The sequence below is a fragment of the Rhodamnia argentea genome, chromosome 11 (genome assembly GCF_020921035.1).
Source record: "Rhodamnia argentea isolate NSW1041297 chromosome 11, ASM2092103v1, whole genome shotgun sequence".
NCBI classification, from domain to species: Eukaryota; Viridiplantae; Streptophyta; class Magnoliopsida; order Myrtales; family Myrtaceae; genus Rhodamnia; species Rhodamnia argentea.
In genome coordinates, this window is record NC_063160.1 from 16,971,682 (window position 1) to 16,986,495 (window position 14,814).

The 14,814-nt window shown below is 40.9% G+C and overlaps 1 protein-coding gene and 1 pseudogene across 1 annotated transcript; both read left to right on the forward strand.

Annotated features, from left to right (window-relative positions):
* The first annotated feature begins 3,295 nt into the window (after positions 1 to 3,295).
* On the forward strand, positions 3,296 to 4,302 carry LOC115757483 (annotated as a pseudogene).
* Positions 4,303 to 9,916: 5,614 nt separating this feature from the next.
* LOC115757482 (agamous-like MADS-box protein AGL61) lies at positions 9,917 to 10,456 on the forward strand. Its single transcript, XM_030697721.2, has one exon. It carries the CDS (start codon positions 9,917 to 9,919, stop codon positions 10,454 to 10,456), a length of 540 nt encoding a protein of 179 aa, XP_030553581.2.
* The last annotated feature ends 4,358 nt before the right edge of the window (positions 10,457 to 14,814 follow it).

Genomic DNA, 14,814 nt, shown 5'->3' on the forward strand with positions numbered 1-14,814 from the left:
TATTCGTGTTTATACTTTAAGCATCTAAATGTTTCAAGGATTAGGAGGAGGCAAAGGCGACGGCTGACGATAGACACTTCAATTCACGTCGGGACAATACGGTAGTTCAATTATTATCACCTTCATTTTATATTCGGAAGCGGTGAATCTTGCAATATAAATATAGCTTTGGAGGATTAGCACTATTGATGTAACTATAAAACCGATGGTAATTTGTGGAATGTAGTGCACATTTTGCCAACAGTAACTAGCCGTTCTTGAGGGCATGACATGCTAAAATTAGGCAAAGAACACACACACGTCACAAAAAAGAACCTCGGTTCGTAGAATCCGAAGTATCCAATCCTGGGAAGGGTGCTAGATTTTTTAAATCGTTGACCTTTGAATCATACGAAACGATGTTGAAAATTTGTTTTTGGAAACTTAAAGAGGATGGGATGGAAAAACTATAAATGACGTGTCTTGATTATCTGTCCTCGGCACGTATTCATCGACTAAGCCCTCCCATCTTCACTGAAATCGTGGAATGACACCTTCGTTTGACAAGGCTTCACATGGTATTGTTTTAAAATTGTAACACTTGATCCAAGGGGAATTTACCAAAAAAAAAAAAAAAAAACAAAAATTCTTAAATCTATTATATTTGTATTAATTCAATCTTAAACATTTCAATTTAACCAATTTAGTCCCAAACTTTTTTATAATTTGCCAATTGAGTCATTTGAGCCAATTTTGGCAAAAAATCGTTGATATGGGCGATTTTTTTAGTTTTTGAATTTTTATTTTTATTTTTATTTTTTTATTGTACTAGAGAAAGTTATCAGCATGAGTGAGTATGGTTCGAGAATAGAACCGATAACCGAAGAATCAAACCGGCAGCTCTCGATTCCGAGGATACAGGGTCCGATTCTCAATTTGTAGGAACCGGCGGTTCCGGTTCTTGGTTCCATGGGGAATCGAACCGAAACTAGTAACTGGAACCAAAACTGGGAAAAGAGGACCAAGATGCAATTAAAAAGAAAAAAGGGCAAGTAAATAGGACCCAAGCTTGGCTAAACTGAGCAAGAGTCTTGGCAAAGCTTGGCTAGAATCACGCTTTAACTAAGCTTGGCAAGAACATAATTAAGGTAGATAGAGCCTGAGCATAGTGTGACAAAACCAAGAGTCTTGGCGCTCCGCAAGAAAGTGCGGATGGCCACTTCACAAATCACGCTCGTCTTGGTTCCTCAAAAGAGGATGGCAAGATTGATGATCAAGAAAGTGCGAGGATGATGACTGGCTCATCAAGCTATGGATTGATCAACTCCTCGAAAAAACCATCCAATGCTCCAAAATGTCAAAAATCTATCGGTGTTCGCCTAATTCGGGTCTTGATCTTGAGCTAAAACTAGCTGTTTATTTTATTTATTTTTTTTTACGTATTAATATTGTATGGATTGTTGTTATTGAAATATGAGATACTTTTATTTTTGTTGTTGTGCATACTCTCATTTTACTTAACTAAATATGAAAAAAAAATGCGCGAATAAATTGCAATTGTCAAGCTCTCGGGTGCCCTGGAATTGGATCATGAAACCTGTGACATGGTATGTTCCGGGTTTTGGGGTATTCATGGTAGGTTCTAGATTCCAAAAAATAATGAATATGTTCTAATGGATAGGTTCCAAGTAGAACCTCTAAAAAACCCAAAACTGCTCACCCCTAGTTACCAGCGACCCTCACCTATGGCCTTAGTGGCCCCACCTGTCACAAGTGAGGGCCTTTACGTTCATGAGGGTCGTCGGCAACCATCGCTAGCTAAAAAAAAAAACAAAGAAAATAGGAATTCAAAAAAATAAAAAAATATATAATTTTCATTTTAAATAATTATAAAAAAAATTATCCAATTAGCACCGGCCGTGCCACATTGGATAACCGACGGTTCTGGCGATTTCGAGTCAAAATCTATCAGAGGGACTTAATAGTCAAAATGTTTAGGATTGAATTGGCCAAATTGAATGGTTTAAGACTGGATTGACACAAATGCAATAGGTTTAGTAATTTTTTCTTTAATCGAACAAATAAAGATTTAAATGTGTCATTAAGAAACCGTAAATATTCACATGCGAGCGATATTATTATCCTTAGGGAAAATTCTAATTAAGGGTCTCAACTGCTCATATTTTCTCAAAAAAGGACCCATAGTGAAGCCTATTCCAAAGAAGGGCCTGAAGTGCTCAAACTTGTCTTAAAGAGGGGCCTCGGCTCGTTGGCAGGTGAACATGTACTATTTCCCGCTATTCAACAGGGGCATTTTTGTCAAAATAAATTTGAATTAAAAACAATGACAAAACTCTAAAATTAAAAGACAAAACCCTCTTTCTCACTTTCTTTTTCTTCTCTATCCCACCTACGTTCGTCAAGGAAAAGAGCTCGCTGTGTGCGATCGTGCGATGAGATACGAACCGGCGATGCGATGGGGGGCTTTGTGACCAAGCGATGGCGACCGGAGTGTTGATGGCGACCTTCAAAGGTGAGGGCTTTTGGAAGAAATTAAAAGACCCCTCCTGTTAACACGAACCCTTGTTCGTAAAGGAGAAGCAGCTGGTTGTACGCAATTGAGCGATGATGTGCAATTTGGCAATGGTGATGGGGGCTTGCGATAAGGCGACGGCGGCGACGGCGACGGTGCGACCTTCAAAGGTGAGGAATCTAAGAAGAAATTAGATCCCTCCTGTTCACACAAACCCTAGCTCATAAAGGAGAAGGATCCCTCCCGCAATCGAGTGGCGGTGGCAACGGTTGCGGTGACGATGGACTATGGCAGCAATGGCGACAGGACCTTTGAAGTCTGCGGCGACGATGGCGACAAGGGCGACGATGGCGATCGCCGGAAATAGTACATGTTCATCGGCCGACGAGCTGAGGCCCTTCTTTGAGACAAGTTTGGGCACTTCGAGCCCTTTTTTGGAACAAGCTTCACTATAGGCCCTTTTTTGAGAAAATATGGGTAGTTGAGGCCCTTAATCGGAATTTTCCCTTATCCTTATTAACTCTTGTATAGATCCCTCGATCCACTTTCTTCGGAGAAACGTCGGTTAGAGTAATTGAAAGTTTATGGCGTGAGACTTTTCGACGTTCTTCAAGAAAGACTTTGATACTCCCAACACACGCGCACACACACGCACGCACACACATATATATATATTGTATATCCTGCGGTAAATAATTAATCTCTTCAAATCCCAAGTTTAGTTCCACTGCCTATTTAGTATTTATACACGTTGAGTTTACTAGTTTCAAATCAACACAAACAATGGCAGCGCCACCATTTCCGCCACCCCCCCTCCTCCTCCTCCTCCTCCTCAGCTGCTCCTCCTTCCTCCTCTCCGAATCCAAACTCTCTCTAGAGTACTACTCCAAATCCTGCCCACCGTTTGCCCGCATTGTCCACCAGACTGTTGCCGACCACCAAGCCACAAAGCCCAACACTGCCTCTGGCACGCTCCGCCTCTTCCTCCACGACTGCCTCATCACCGGCTGCGACGCTTCCATCCTCCTCTCCTCCACCAAGCACTCCGAGCCCGCCGAGCGGATGCCGACGCAAACCTCTCCCTCCGTGAGGAGGCCTTCAGCATCGTCGCGTCCGCCAAAGCTGCCCTCGAGCTCGCCTGTCCCAGCACGGTGTCGTGCGCCGACATCCTGGCCGCCGCGACCCAGGACCTTGTCACCACCGTCGGCGGCCCGAGTTACAAGGTCCGCTTCGGTCGAAAAGATGGCACAATCTCTAGGGCATCTCTAGTTGAAGGTAACCTACCGATGCCCAACATGACCGTGTCCACGTTGATCAACATCTTTGGGTCCAGAGGCTTCTCAATCCAAGAAATGGTGGCCCTGAGTGGCTCGCACACTATAGGGTTCGCTCACTGCAAGGAGTTCAGCGCGGGCATATTCAACTACAGCAAGCACTCTCAGTACGACCCAAGAATGTATAACCCTAGCTTCGCTCATGCACTAGAGAGAGCTTGTGCCGGCAACAAGAACGATCCCACACTGAGTGTGGTCAATGATGTGAGGACCCCTCACCGTTTCGACAATCTGTACTACCGGAATCTGCCGAAAGGGTACGGGGTCTTGGCCTCGGATCACGCGCTGTACGGCGACCCGAGGACTCGGCCTTTCGTGGCCATGTATGCGGCCAACCAGAGCAAGTTCTTCCGAGATTTCGCTGCTGCGATGGAGAAGCTCGGTGCCTATGGAGTGAAGACGGGGAGGCGAGGCGAGATCCGGCGCCGGTGTGATGCGGTCAATAAACCGATGTAGTAATAAACAGTTCTTGTTGCGAGGGTGAAGAAAGAAGGTGGACGGATCTACCCTCGATTTTCCTCATCATGTTTAAGATTGTTGTAATGTTGTTGCCGGTTTAGAGTTTGGTCGCACTTCCGAAGAGCACAGAGTCCCTAATAAGTGCCGTTGTTAAACATCTCAATCAATAAAGTGTATCATTTCCACTGCGCGGTCTTTCTCATAATCTACTAAATGAGAAGAAAACTGAAATTTCTTGGGTTAAAAAAAAAAAAACCCTTCATCCTTTACGGAGTCCGACCAATAACTAGACCCATACTATGGGGAGATATCGAAATGTGCGTCTTGAAATCATTCTGCCGAACAAATTGCAGAAAACATACGGGTCAACGGACTGGGTGAAAATTTTAATGAAAAGAATACTCAAAATCTACTCAAAAAATGAAATGCATGCTCTATTTTAACAGGATCAAAGAAATCATTAAGTACGATAGTTAGAATTTATTGGGATGATAAACATTTTTGCACTTGGTGATAGCAGAACTCTTCAGGATCGGACAAGACCTACTTTTCTTCTTTCCACTCTTCCCCCACAAAATTTTGAAAAGTTCAACTAACAGAAAACAAGCAATGAAACAATGACTACTTTTGCTGAAGACAGAAGAAGCACCTCCAGTATGGAAAATTACCACATTACTCAACATTAACTAATACTCTGAATTTAATCAAATTATCCAGCAACCACCGTGAAAAACTTAACAAAAACCATCTCAAACGTCGAAGAAAAGAAAGCAAAAGGAGAGACAAAAAAAAAAAACAGAACGATGAAGATAAAGTAAAGTGCGACCCGCAAAAGAAGAAACCAAAGAGAGTACGCTAAAAAGAAACCAGAAAAACTATACCAAGAGAATGCAAAATATGCTAAAAGACGAGGCCGATAAGGGGTAAAATGGTCACCTACCTTTGTGGGGGAATGTTTTAGCCACGAGTGGAAAAGGCGCGACCTAGGATTTTGATCTCAAAATTTAGAAGGGCATGAAAAAAATTTTGAAAAAAATTTCTGGACCATTAGTTGCACTGCGGGATTGTTTTCCTTCTTTAGCTAAGTAGCCATTTAAGAATAGTTCATTAGACAGAAAATGACATGTTCATCATCAAACCACGAGAAAATTTTAAATAAGAGCCCAAAGTGCTCTCATTTTTTAAATAAAGGCTTGAAGTTGATCTTATTTTAAATAAGGATTGAAGCGCTCTAATTGTCTCTAATAAAGGCTTGGAGTAGACATTGTTTTAAATAAAGGCCTGAAGTGGTCATGTCGGTCTTAAAAAAAGGGCATAACTCACTGGTTGGTTAGAGACATTTTTTTCATTTATTAGTTTTTATATTTTTTTCTTTTTTCAATTGTTCGATTTAAAAAAAAAATAAAAGTTAGAAAGAAGAAACACAGGCAGGAGGGCTGTATTTCCTTTTTGTTTTTTTTTTTCACTTTTAGTTTTTTTAAATCTTTAATTTAATTTAACTAAAAATTAGGTTAAAAATTTTGACGAAAATACCCTTGGCCTGCCAGAATATTTAGTGGATCGGCAGACCGAGTGTCGTCAATGATCTGAGGACCTCTCACCGTTTCGACAATCTGCACAACCGGAACCCGCCGAAAGGTTGCGGGGTCTATGGGGACCCAAGGACTCGGCCTCTTGTGGCCATGTATGCGGCCGACCAGAGCAAGTTCTTCAGAGATTTCGCAGTCGCGATCGAGAAGCTCAGCGCCTATGGGGTGAAGATGGGGAGGCGAGGCGAGGCGAGGTCCGGCGCCGGTGTGATGCGGTCAATAAACTGATGTAGTAAAAACAGTTCTTGTTGTGAGGATGGGATGGATTTACTTTCGATTTTTCTAATCATGTTTAAGATAGTTGTAACGTTGTTGCCGGGTTTAGTGTTTGGTCGCTAACCGATGCACTTCCGAAGAGCACAGAATGCTTCCTCAACAAGTGCTGTTGTGAAACATCTCGAAATCAAATGAAGTATGTTATTTCCAATTTGCCGTCCTTCTCGTGCGAAATGTAGAGTGAATGATCCCATATGATCATACTACGATTTTGGAAATCACTACGAATTAAGTTACGTACATCTGCGTCTTTTAAATTTCACAATCTGCTCCTCGAAAGAAAATATTTGCAAAATAGTTGCCGTCTAGACATCGGATCGTGCGGAGCTTAAACTTGTTAAGCCCTCGACTTTGAATTCGGGGAACAAAAAGCAGTTATTAGAAGATTTAAGAAAAAGTTGCCCTTCAAAATCCCGGCAAAACTACCAAAAAAATCTTAAATTTATTGACATTGTGTTAATTCTGTAACGCCCCTTTTATTAGTTCTAAATCAACAAGAAATAGATGAAATGGATTAGAAAACTGACTCAGGCAGAATAAGGTAGTGGACGGATCGGATTAAAATTACTGAGTTAACTAATGGGCCCGGAAAAGAAAGTGGCAATCGAGAGTCAATATTTGGAGCCCGGCTATTGCCAAAGTTCAGACCCAATTTAATCTATTTTGCGGAGGGCCCATGACGTAAGTTCGGCCCAAAAAATCCGTTTGGGTAAAGCCCATTGGCGGGCTACGCCCCAAATCCAAACAGCGTGGGCCAGGTTGGCCCAGATCCAGCCTTTAGGGACCAGGCCCAACTGTGGTGTGAGTCATGGCCCCGTATAAACCAACCAAAAGCAGAATCAAGACCCATTTTAACTCTGCTGCCTCCTCAGTCCCTCGGTCGTGTCACCCCAGGCGCTCTCTCTTTTCCGGTGCAACTCGTTCATCCGGCCAGGCGTACGGGGACTTCGCGGCAACCAGCAACCGGCGAACCAAGAGGCAGCAGCAAGGATTTAGCCGAGTCGCTTCTCTAAACCCCCTTCTAGTCTATGTAATGTGGTTGGCGTCGGTGAGCTGGGAGGGGTGGTACGGTTCTGGGTGTGGCCGGAGAAGTGAAACAAATAGATGAATTGCGGAGTAGATGGCATGCATGTTGAGTTAGAATGATGGGTGAGCCGAATTGGGAGTTGAATTACCAAGAATTAGCCGTTTGGATTAGGCCCAGTGCAAAAGCCGTAGCGGGGAAAGTCCCGGGGGTGGACGAAGGTAGCTTAAAGTTCGGTTGTATGTCCCGGGTTATGGTCGAATACGATCCTTGTGTATTTGAACAGTGGATTGTTGAAGTTGAATTGAACGACGAACGAATTGGTCGAGATGGGTGAAGTTCGGACTCCCGAAATGTTTGTGATGCTACAGCTAGTAATTGAGCTGTCATGACCTTTGATCATGAGTTGATTAAGTTTACAGGTTAACTTAGGGTGTGGAGTTATGTTTTCGCAAGTGCGTTTCGGGGATGGCGGCCGAGAAGCCGTAAGGAAAGAAAAAAACATAAATAGAAAAGAGAGGCGAAATTAACGAGGAGACATTTGTCGATGGTCCTTACGTGACTTGCTATGTACCGAGTACCCGATCAATTGGTTGCCCACTCGCAATGTTGGGTATAGGTTGAGAAGTTGCGAGGATATGACTGGACCGAGTGAACGGCAGTTCTAACGACACTTGTCATGTCGTAATGTTGGTAAGAGGGTAAAAATTACACGCTGTGGGCCATAGCTTGTCTTAGCTTCTAGCATGCATTGAATTTATTCATGGACATTACCTCGCATATATCATAGTATTGAACAACTTGCTCGGATAAATATCCCATGGAGTTATGGGAAGACCCTGCTGTGTACTGGATGGTCCTGCTATGTGTAGGCGATACAAGACAACATCATGATATGCATATAGTTACGGTTAAATCCTATATCATCATGTAATTATATGTCATCCCCGCTTATATGTGCTCGGAGGAACGCTAAATTTTAGCCACTTGATGAAATGATGCTTACTAGTTCTATCGTTGCTTAACCCTTGCATTGGATGGATTAGTGAGTGTTTTTTAGATTTATCTCCCCCTTTATCGTTGACATTTTTTTAGGTAAGTGAAATGGCCCACCTTCCCGCCCTTCTCACTACCTCGTATGGGGCGCTAATCCGTCTGACATGGGACCTTACGTCCTTTATCATGTCGGAGGTCTCGGATCTAGAGTTTGTGCGTGTCTCATGTGTCTTATGGGTTCATGGAGGGTTGGATGTGGGGGTGATCCCTACATCGTTTTGTGGCCATCTGACAAGCTAGGAGGCGGCCTAGGCCTCTTCGGCCCCTTACCCTTCGACTACGTGGGCGGCGGTGGCGGCCTTGGGAGAGCAAGCGGCGGCTTGGCGTAGGGGGATCTTGGCCACCTTAGATACAGATATGTATATGTTGTGTAGCACTCGACCGATAATTTTGAGAACCTTAGATTGACTAACTTTTGGGTCGAGGGAGCTTTTGTAAGTGATGATACTGTATATATGGCTTTGACAGGATGTACCGGGTAGAGGCGGTAGGCAAATTTTTGAGACCCTCCCGATGTTACCTCCTTGGTTTGTTTTTAAACCGATCCGATCTTAGTCGATCCTTAGTAAATAAAAGTGCTAATACTTTTGGTGATTTGTTTGTAGTCTTATAAGGTTCTTTGGCTTTGTTTGTTTGGTAGTTATACGATAAATTAGTACTTAGAAAGGTATGCTAGTGAATGTGACGAGCTTGGGACGTCACAAATTCAGTCCTAAATAATTTTTTTTTCAATTGAGTTCTAAATCTTTTGCATTTATGTTTAAGATTTTCATATAGTTTTTTTAATTTTTGTTATTATTATTATTATTTTGCTCTTTGGCTAAGGGTAGGCTAGGGACACCGACACTAGGTGAGGGTCGGCTGGTGACCATGGTTGAGCCCTTACGGCCCTTAGCCAAAAAAAAAATAATAATAATAATAATATTAAACACATTTAAAAATTATAACGAAGTTCTTGATAATTAGCAAGGAGGGAAAACGGATCGACATCTTGATGTGAGACGACCTTATTATGAAAATTGGCCCTTAATCTAAAATTGGCCGGATGGACTAAATGAGTACAAATGCAACATGTTTAGGACTCAATTGACAAAAAAATTTTTTTTTGATTTTATTGGCACAATTACAATAAGTTTAGAACCTTTTCGGTAATTTTCTCCCAAAGCTCTACATCTCCTCCCCTAGGAAACAAAGGTATAGATGAGGTATATGCTAACGTAAGTAACAATGATAATAAGTGTAGCAAAATGCAAATTGAAGGAAGTAAAATGGCACTTTTAAAATTCAGGGATTTATCACGCGTCGATCTCAAAATTTAGGAGGGTATGAGAAGGAAAAAAATCCGGACTACTAATTGCATGGCGGGATTATTTTCCTTCTTTAGCTGATTTAGCCGTTGAAGAATAGTTCTTGTTTTTTTTTCTCTGGTCAAAGTTGAAGAATAGTTCATTAAACGGAAAACGACATACTTATCATTAAACCCCTTAAAGAGATATGTTAGTACATGGAAAGCCGAAAAGTTACCAATCAAGAAGAAGTTGTGAATTATTCTAGGCCTATGAAGTCCTATAAATCTTCACCATTTTCAATGTTCCATCACCGTATCAGTCAAATTTACACCTATTTTCCGGCGCGCGTCGTAGAGGGAAAAACGACTCGAGCGAGAATGACGAAGGAGGGTACCAATGCTCGACGAGTTACCTTCTCGAAATGCCAACCGGGGCTGTTCAAGAAGGCAGGTGAAGTATCTACTCTTTGTGCCGTCGAGACGGCCCTCATCCTTCTCTCTCCTAGAGGCAAGCCTTTCTATCTTGGTCGCCCTTCTGTGGGTGCAGTCCTAGACAGGTCTGAGCGTCCAAAGATGGCTTGTATTGATGCTAATCAACGGGCACAAATCGATAGAGACCGAAACATTGAGGAAATAAAGAAACAATATGCCCATCTGCTCGATCAACTGAAAGTTGGAAAGGAAGGAGGTAAAGAGCTGGATGATATTAAGGCCCTGCCATTCGAAAAATTCAGCTTCGCTGAGTTTAAGGTATTCGATGAATGGCTGGAAGATGTCGAGAAAGCGGTGGACAAGAGAAGGATGGAGCTCTTGGCCTTAGAGGCGTCAAGTTCAACTCCACGCCCAAGAGCTGCCGATGCCTCCATCGGAAGCCAGACCGATGATGAACCTCGTAATGCAGAAGCTGGAAATGAGTAATCAACTCCGGCGGACTTAGGGAGAGATTGTTGAGTCATCTCAAATTGTATTTGGCGTGTTTCAGTCCATCTCTCCGCTTCTTGAAATAAAGCATTTGAAATGTGCTATAAAGTAGCAGCATCTTATTTTGTCTTCTCTTCTTTTCTTTTTTCTACGTTGTTTTGGTTGAAATTGCTTGTTTTCATTATAGTCTTGTGATGATTTGTTTTACCCCGAAAAAGAACCTGCACTGAAGGAACAAACATATGAGTAGTACCTCTGCAGAATGCATTCGATATAACTACAGGAAAATTTTATTCTTGAAATAGAAAAAGAACTTAAATACGTTTGGGACGATCCTAACAATTTCTATTCCCAATTTTTTTTCATTTAATTATAAAAATATCAGTGCGGACTTAATAGTTTATATTTGGATAAAACTAGGCTTTTGTAAGTACTTAACTAATCAAGATATTCTAATATGGCCTCAAAAAATTCAAGGTAATAATTAGTGAATGTGTAAAAATATCGGAGCCGATCCTACCTGGCCCGACCCGAAATTTTTCAAGGTTTTTGGGTTCGGGTCGGGTCGGGCCGAGTAGTGAGTAAATGATTTTGGCTAATTTAACGGTACAAGTTAGGGTTTTTTTATTTTGGCACTTCTTCTTCTCCATACTTTCTCACCTATATACCTTCCTAGCGCTATAATTATCAAAAGATAATACTTCACTATTCAAGCTAAAAATTGATAACAGATAACTCTGCCCTCATCATCGACTCCCACCAGACCCACCTCCAATAAACATAAAATATAACTTAATAAAACTCAAGTATTAACATAATTCATATATACAGAGCATTCGAATACAAATTTAAATTTTCTTCTATTGTTGTTAATTCTCTCATGTTGCATATGACTTTTCTTATGCGTCTTCTATAAAATGTATTCAAGGGTAGTGAAAGAAAAATCTTAACATAGGAATTAAAAAGAAATCAAGTCTATTATTTTGATTTTATCTTGACATTATTTTGATGACAAGTATACTAAGGAATTTAAAAGTATTAATGGTCTTCTACGAAAAATAAATAAATAAAAGAACTGAAATCGGCCCAGCCCTACAACTTATGTATATGCGGGCCAGGTCGGGTTACACTGGGCTTACTTCTCTAAAATTAACTCGTTTCTCTTTTTACTCTCAAGAACAATGTAGTAATTTTTTTTACTTATTATTATTTTAAATTTATTTACTGATCACAGATCTATTTTGGGAAATAGAAAAATGAAACCACGTGCACAAACAGATGTATGTACTTTTTCCGTTCCGGAGAATAAAAAAGCAGAAAAACAGAGAAGCAGAAACTTTACTAAACAGACCATAATTGCACCGCTGGATTGTTTTCCTTCTTTAGCTGATTAGCCGTTGAAGAATAGTTCTTTGTTTCTTCCTTTTCTTTTCTGGTCAAACTTGAAGAACAGTTCATTAGACGGAAAACGACACGCTTATCATTAAACCGCTGAAAGTGATATGTTAATGTAAGGAAAGACAAAAAGTTACCTATCAAAGAGGAAGCGATGAATTATTCCTGGCCTGTGAAACCCTATAAATCTTCACATTTTTAACAGTTCCACCACCATATTAGTCGAATTTACACTGATTTTCCAGCGTGCGCCATCGGGTTGAAAACAGCTCGAGCGATAATGAAAAAGGAGGGTGCTAATGCTCGATGAGTTACCTTCTCGAAACGCCGACCGGGCCTGTTCAAGAAGGCAAGTGAGGCGTCTACTCATTGTGCCGTCGAGACGGCCCTTATCCTTCTCTCTCCTAGAGGCAAGCCTTTCTATTTTGGTCGCCCTTCTGTGGGTGCAGTCCTAGACAGGTCTGAGCGTCCAAAGCTGGCTTGTATTGATTCTAATCAACAGGCTCAAAATGATAGAGACCGAAACATTGAGGAAATAAAAAAACAATATGCCAATCTGCTCGATCAACTGAAAGTTGGAAAGGAAGGAGGTAAAGAGTTGGATGACATTAAGGCCCTGCCAATCGAAAACTTCACCTGTCGAGAAAGCGGTGGACAAGAGAAGGATGGAGCTCTTGGCCGAGGCTTCGAGCTCAACTTCATGCCCAAGAGCTATCGATGCCTCCATTGGAAGCCAGACCGATGATAAATGTGGTGATCTTCGCAATGCAGAAGCTGGAAATGAGTAATCAACTTCAGCGGACTTAGGGAGAGATTGTTGAGTCATCTTAAATTGTATTTGGCATGTTTCAAGTCAATCTCTCTGCCCTTGAAATAAAGCATTAAAAATGCTCAATAAAACAGTAGCATCTTTTCTTATGTTTTCCTTTTTTTTTTTTTATGCTGTTTTGATTGAAATTGCTTGTTTTCATTATGGTCTTGTGATAATTTGTTTTACCCTAAAGAAGAACCTGCACTAAAGGAACAAATATATGAGTAGTTCCTCAAGAATGCGTTTGGTAACTACACTAAAATTTTTATTCTCGAAATACAAAAAGAACATAAATGCATTTGGGACCACCCTAACAATTTATATTCCCAATTTTCTTTCATTTAATTATAAAAATGTCTATACATATTTGAATAGTTCATATTTGGATAAAACTGGACTTTTGTAAGGACTTAACTAATCGAGATATTCTAAGATGACCTTAGAAAATTCAAGGTAATAGTTAGTTGTGGTGTAAAAAATTTTAGAGCTGATCCTACTTAACTCGAAATTTTTAGGGCTTTCGATTCGGATCGGGTCGAGTCGGACCAAGTAATGAGTAAATGATTTCAGCTCATTTGACGCTATGGGTCGTTTTTTTTTCCGCCTTCTTCTTCGTGTGTTTGTCTTTTTTTTTTTTCCTACTTCCTTCTCACCTACATTCCTAGCACTATAATTAATCAAAACATAATACTTAAAGATTCAATCCAAAATTGATATTATATGACTCTGCCCTCCTCATCGGCTACCACCACACCCACCTCCAACAAAACAATAGAACTTAATAAAACCCAAGTATTAACATAATTCATATATAGAAAGCATTAGAATATGAATTTAAATGTTCTTCCATTGTTGTCAATTCTTTCATGTTGCATATGACTTTTTTTTATGTGTCTTCTGTAACATGTATCCAAGGGTAGTGAAAGAAAAATCTCAACTTAGGAATTAAAAAGAAATCAAATCTATTGTTTTGACTTTATCTTGGCATTATTTTGATGACAAGTGTGCTTAGGAAGTTAAAAGTATAAATGGTCTTCTTAAAATAAAAATAAAAAAGAATCGAAACCGGCCAGGCCCTACAACTTACGTATATGCGGGCCGGGTCGGGTTACGATGAGCTTATTTCTCTAAAATGACCTCCTTTTTCTTTTTCGTTCCCAGGAACAAAATAGTAATTTTTTTTTTACTTCTTATTTTTCCAAATCTATTCCCTGACATTGATCTATTTCAGGAAATAGAAAAATAAAACCAAGTACACAAACATATTTATATTCTTTTTCTATTTCGAAGAACAAAAGAGTAGAATAACAGAGAAACAAAAACGTCACTAAACATACCATAATTGCACCGCTGGATTGTTTTCCTTCTCTACCTGATTAGCCGTCGAAGAATAGTCCTTTGTTTTTTTCTGGTGGAGAATAGTTCATCAGATAGAAAACAACACGCTTATCATTAAATCACTTAAAGAGATATGCTAATATATGGAAAGCCGAAAAGTTACCAATAAAAAATGGAGTGATGAACTATCCTGGCCCATCAAATCCTATAAATCTTCGCCATTTTCACTGTTCCACCACCATGTCAGTCAAATTTATACTAATTTTCCAACTTGTCATTGATGAAAGAGGTTGCCAATGATCGACAAGTAACCTTCTCGAAACGCCAACCGGGGCTGTTCAAGAGGACAAGTGAATTATCTACTCTTTGTGCGGTCGAGACGGCCATTGTCCTTCTCTCTCCTAGAGGCAAGCCTTTCTATTTTGGTCACCCTGCTGTGGGTGCAGTCCTAGACAGGCCTGAGCGTCCAAAGATGGCTTGTATTGATGCTCATCAACAGGGTCCAACTGATAGAGGCCGAAACCTAGAGGAAATAAAGAATCAATATGCCGATCGCTCGAGCAACTGAAAGTTGGAAAGGAAGGAGGTAAAGAGCTAGATGATATTAAGGCCCTGCCGTTCAAAAACTTCAGCTTCGCCGAGTTTAAGGTTTTCGATGAATGGCTGGAAGATGTCGAGAAAGCAGTGGACAAGAGAAGGATGGAGCTCTTGGCCTTAGAGGCTTCGAGTTCAACTCCATGCCCAAGAGCTATGGATGCCTCCATCGGAAGCTAGACCGGTGACAAATGTGGCGATCTTCGCGAAGCAGAAG

Coding starts and splice junctions, on each gene's coding strand:
- LOC115757482 (XM_030697721.2), top strand. CDS start 9,917: ATGACGAAGGAGGGTACCAATGCTCGACGAGTTACCTTCTCGAAATGC.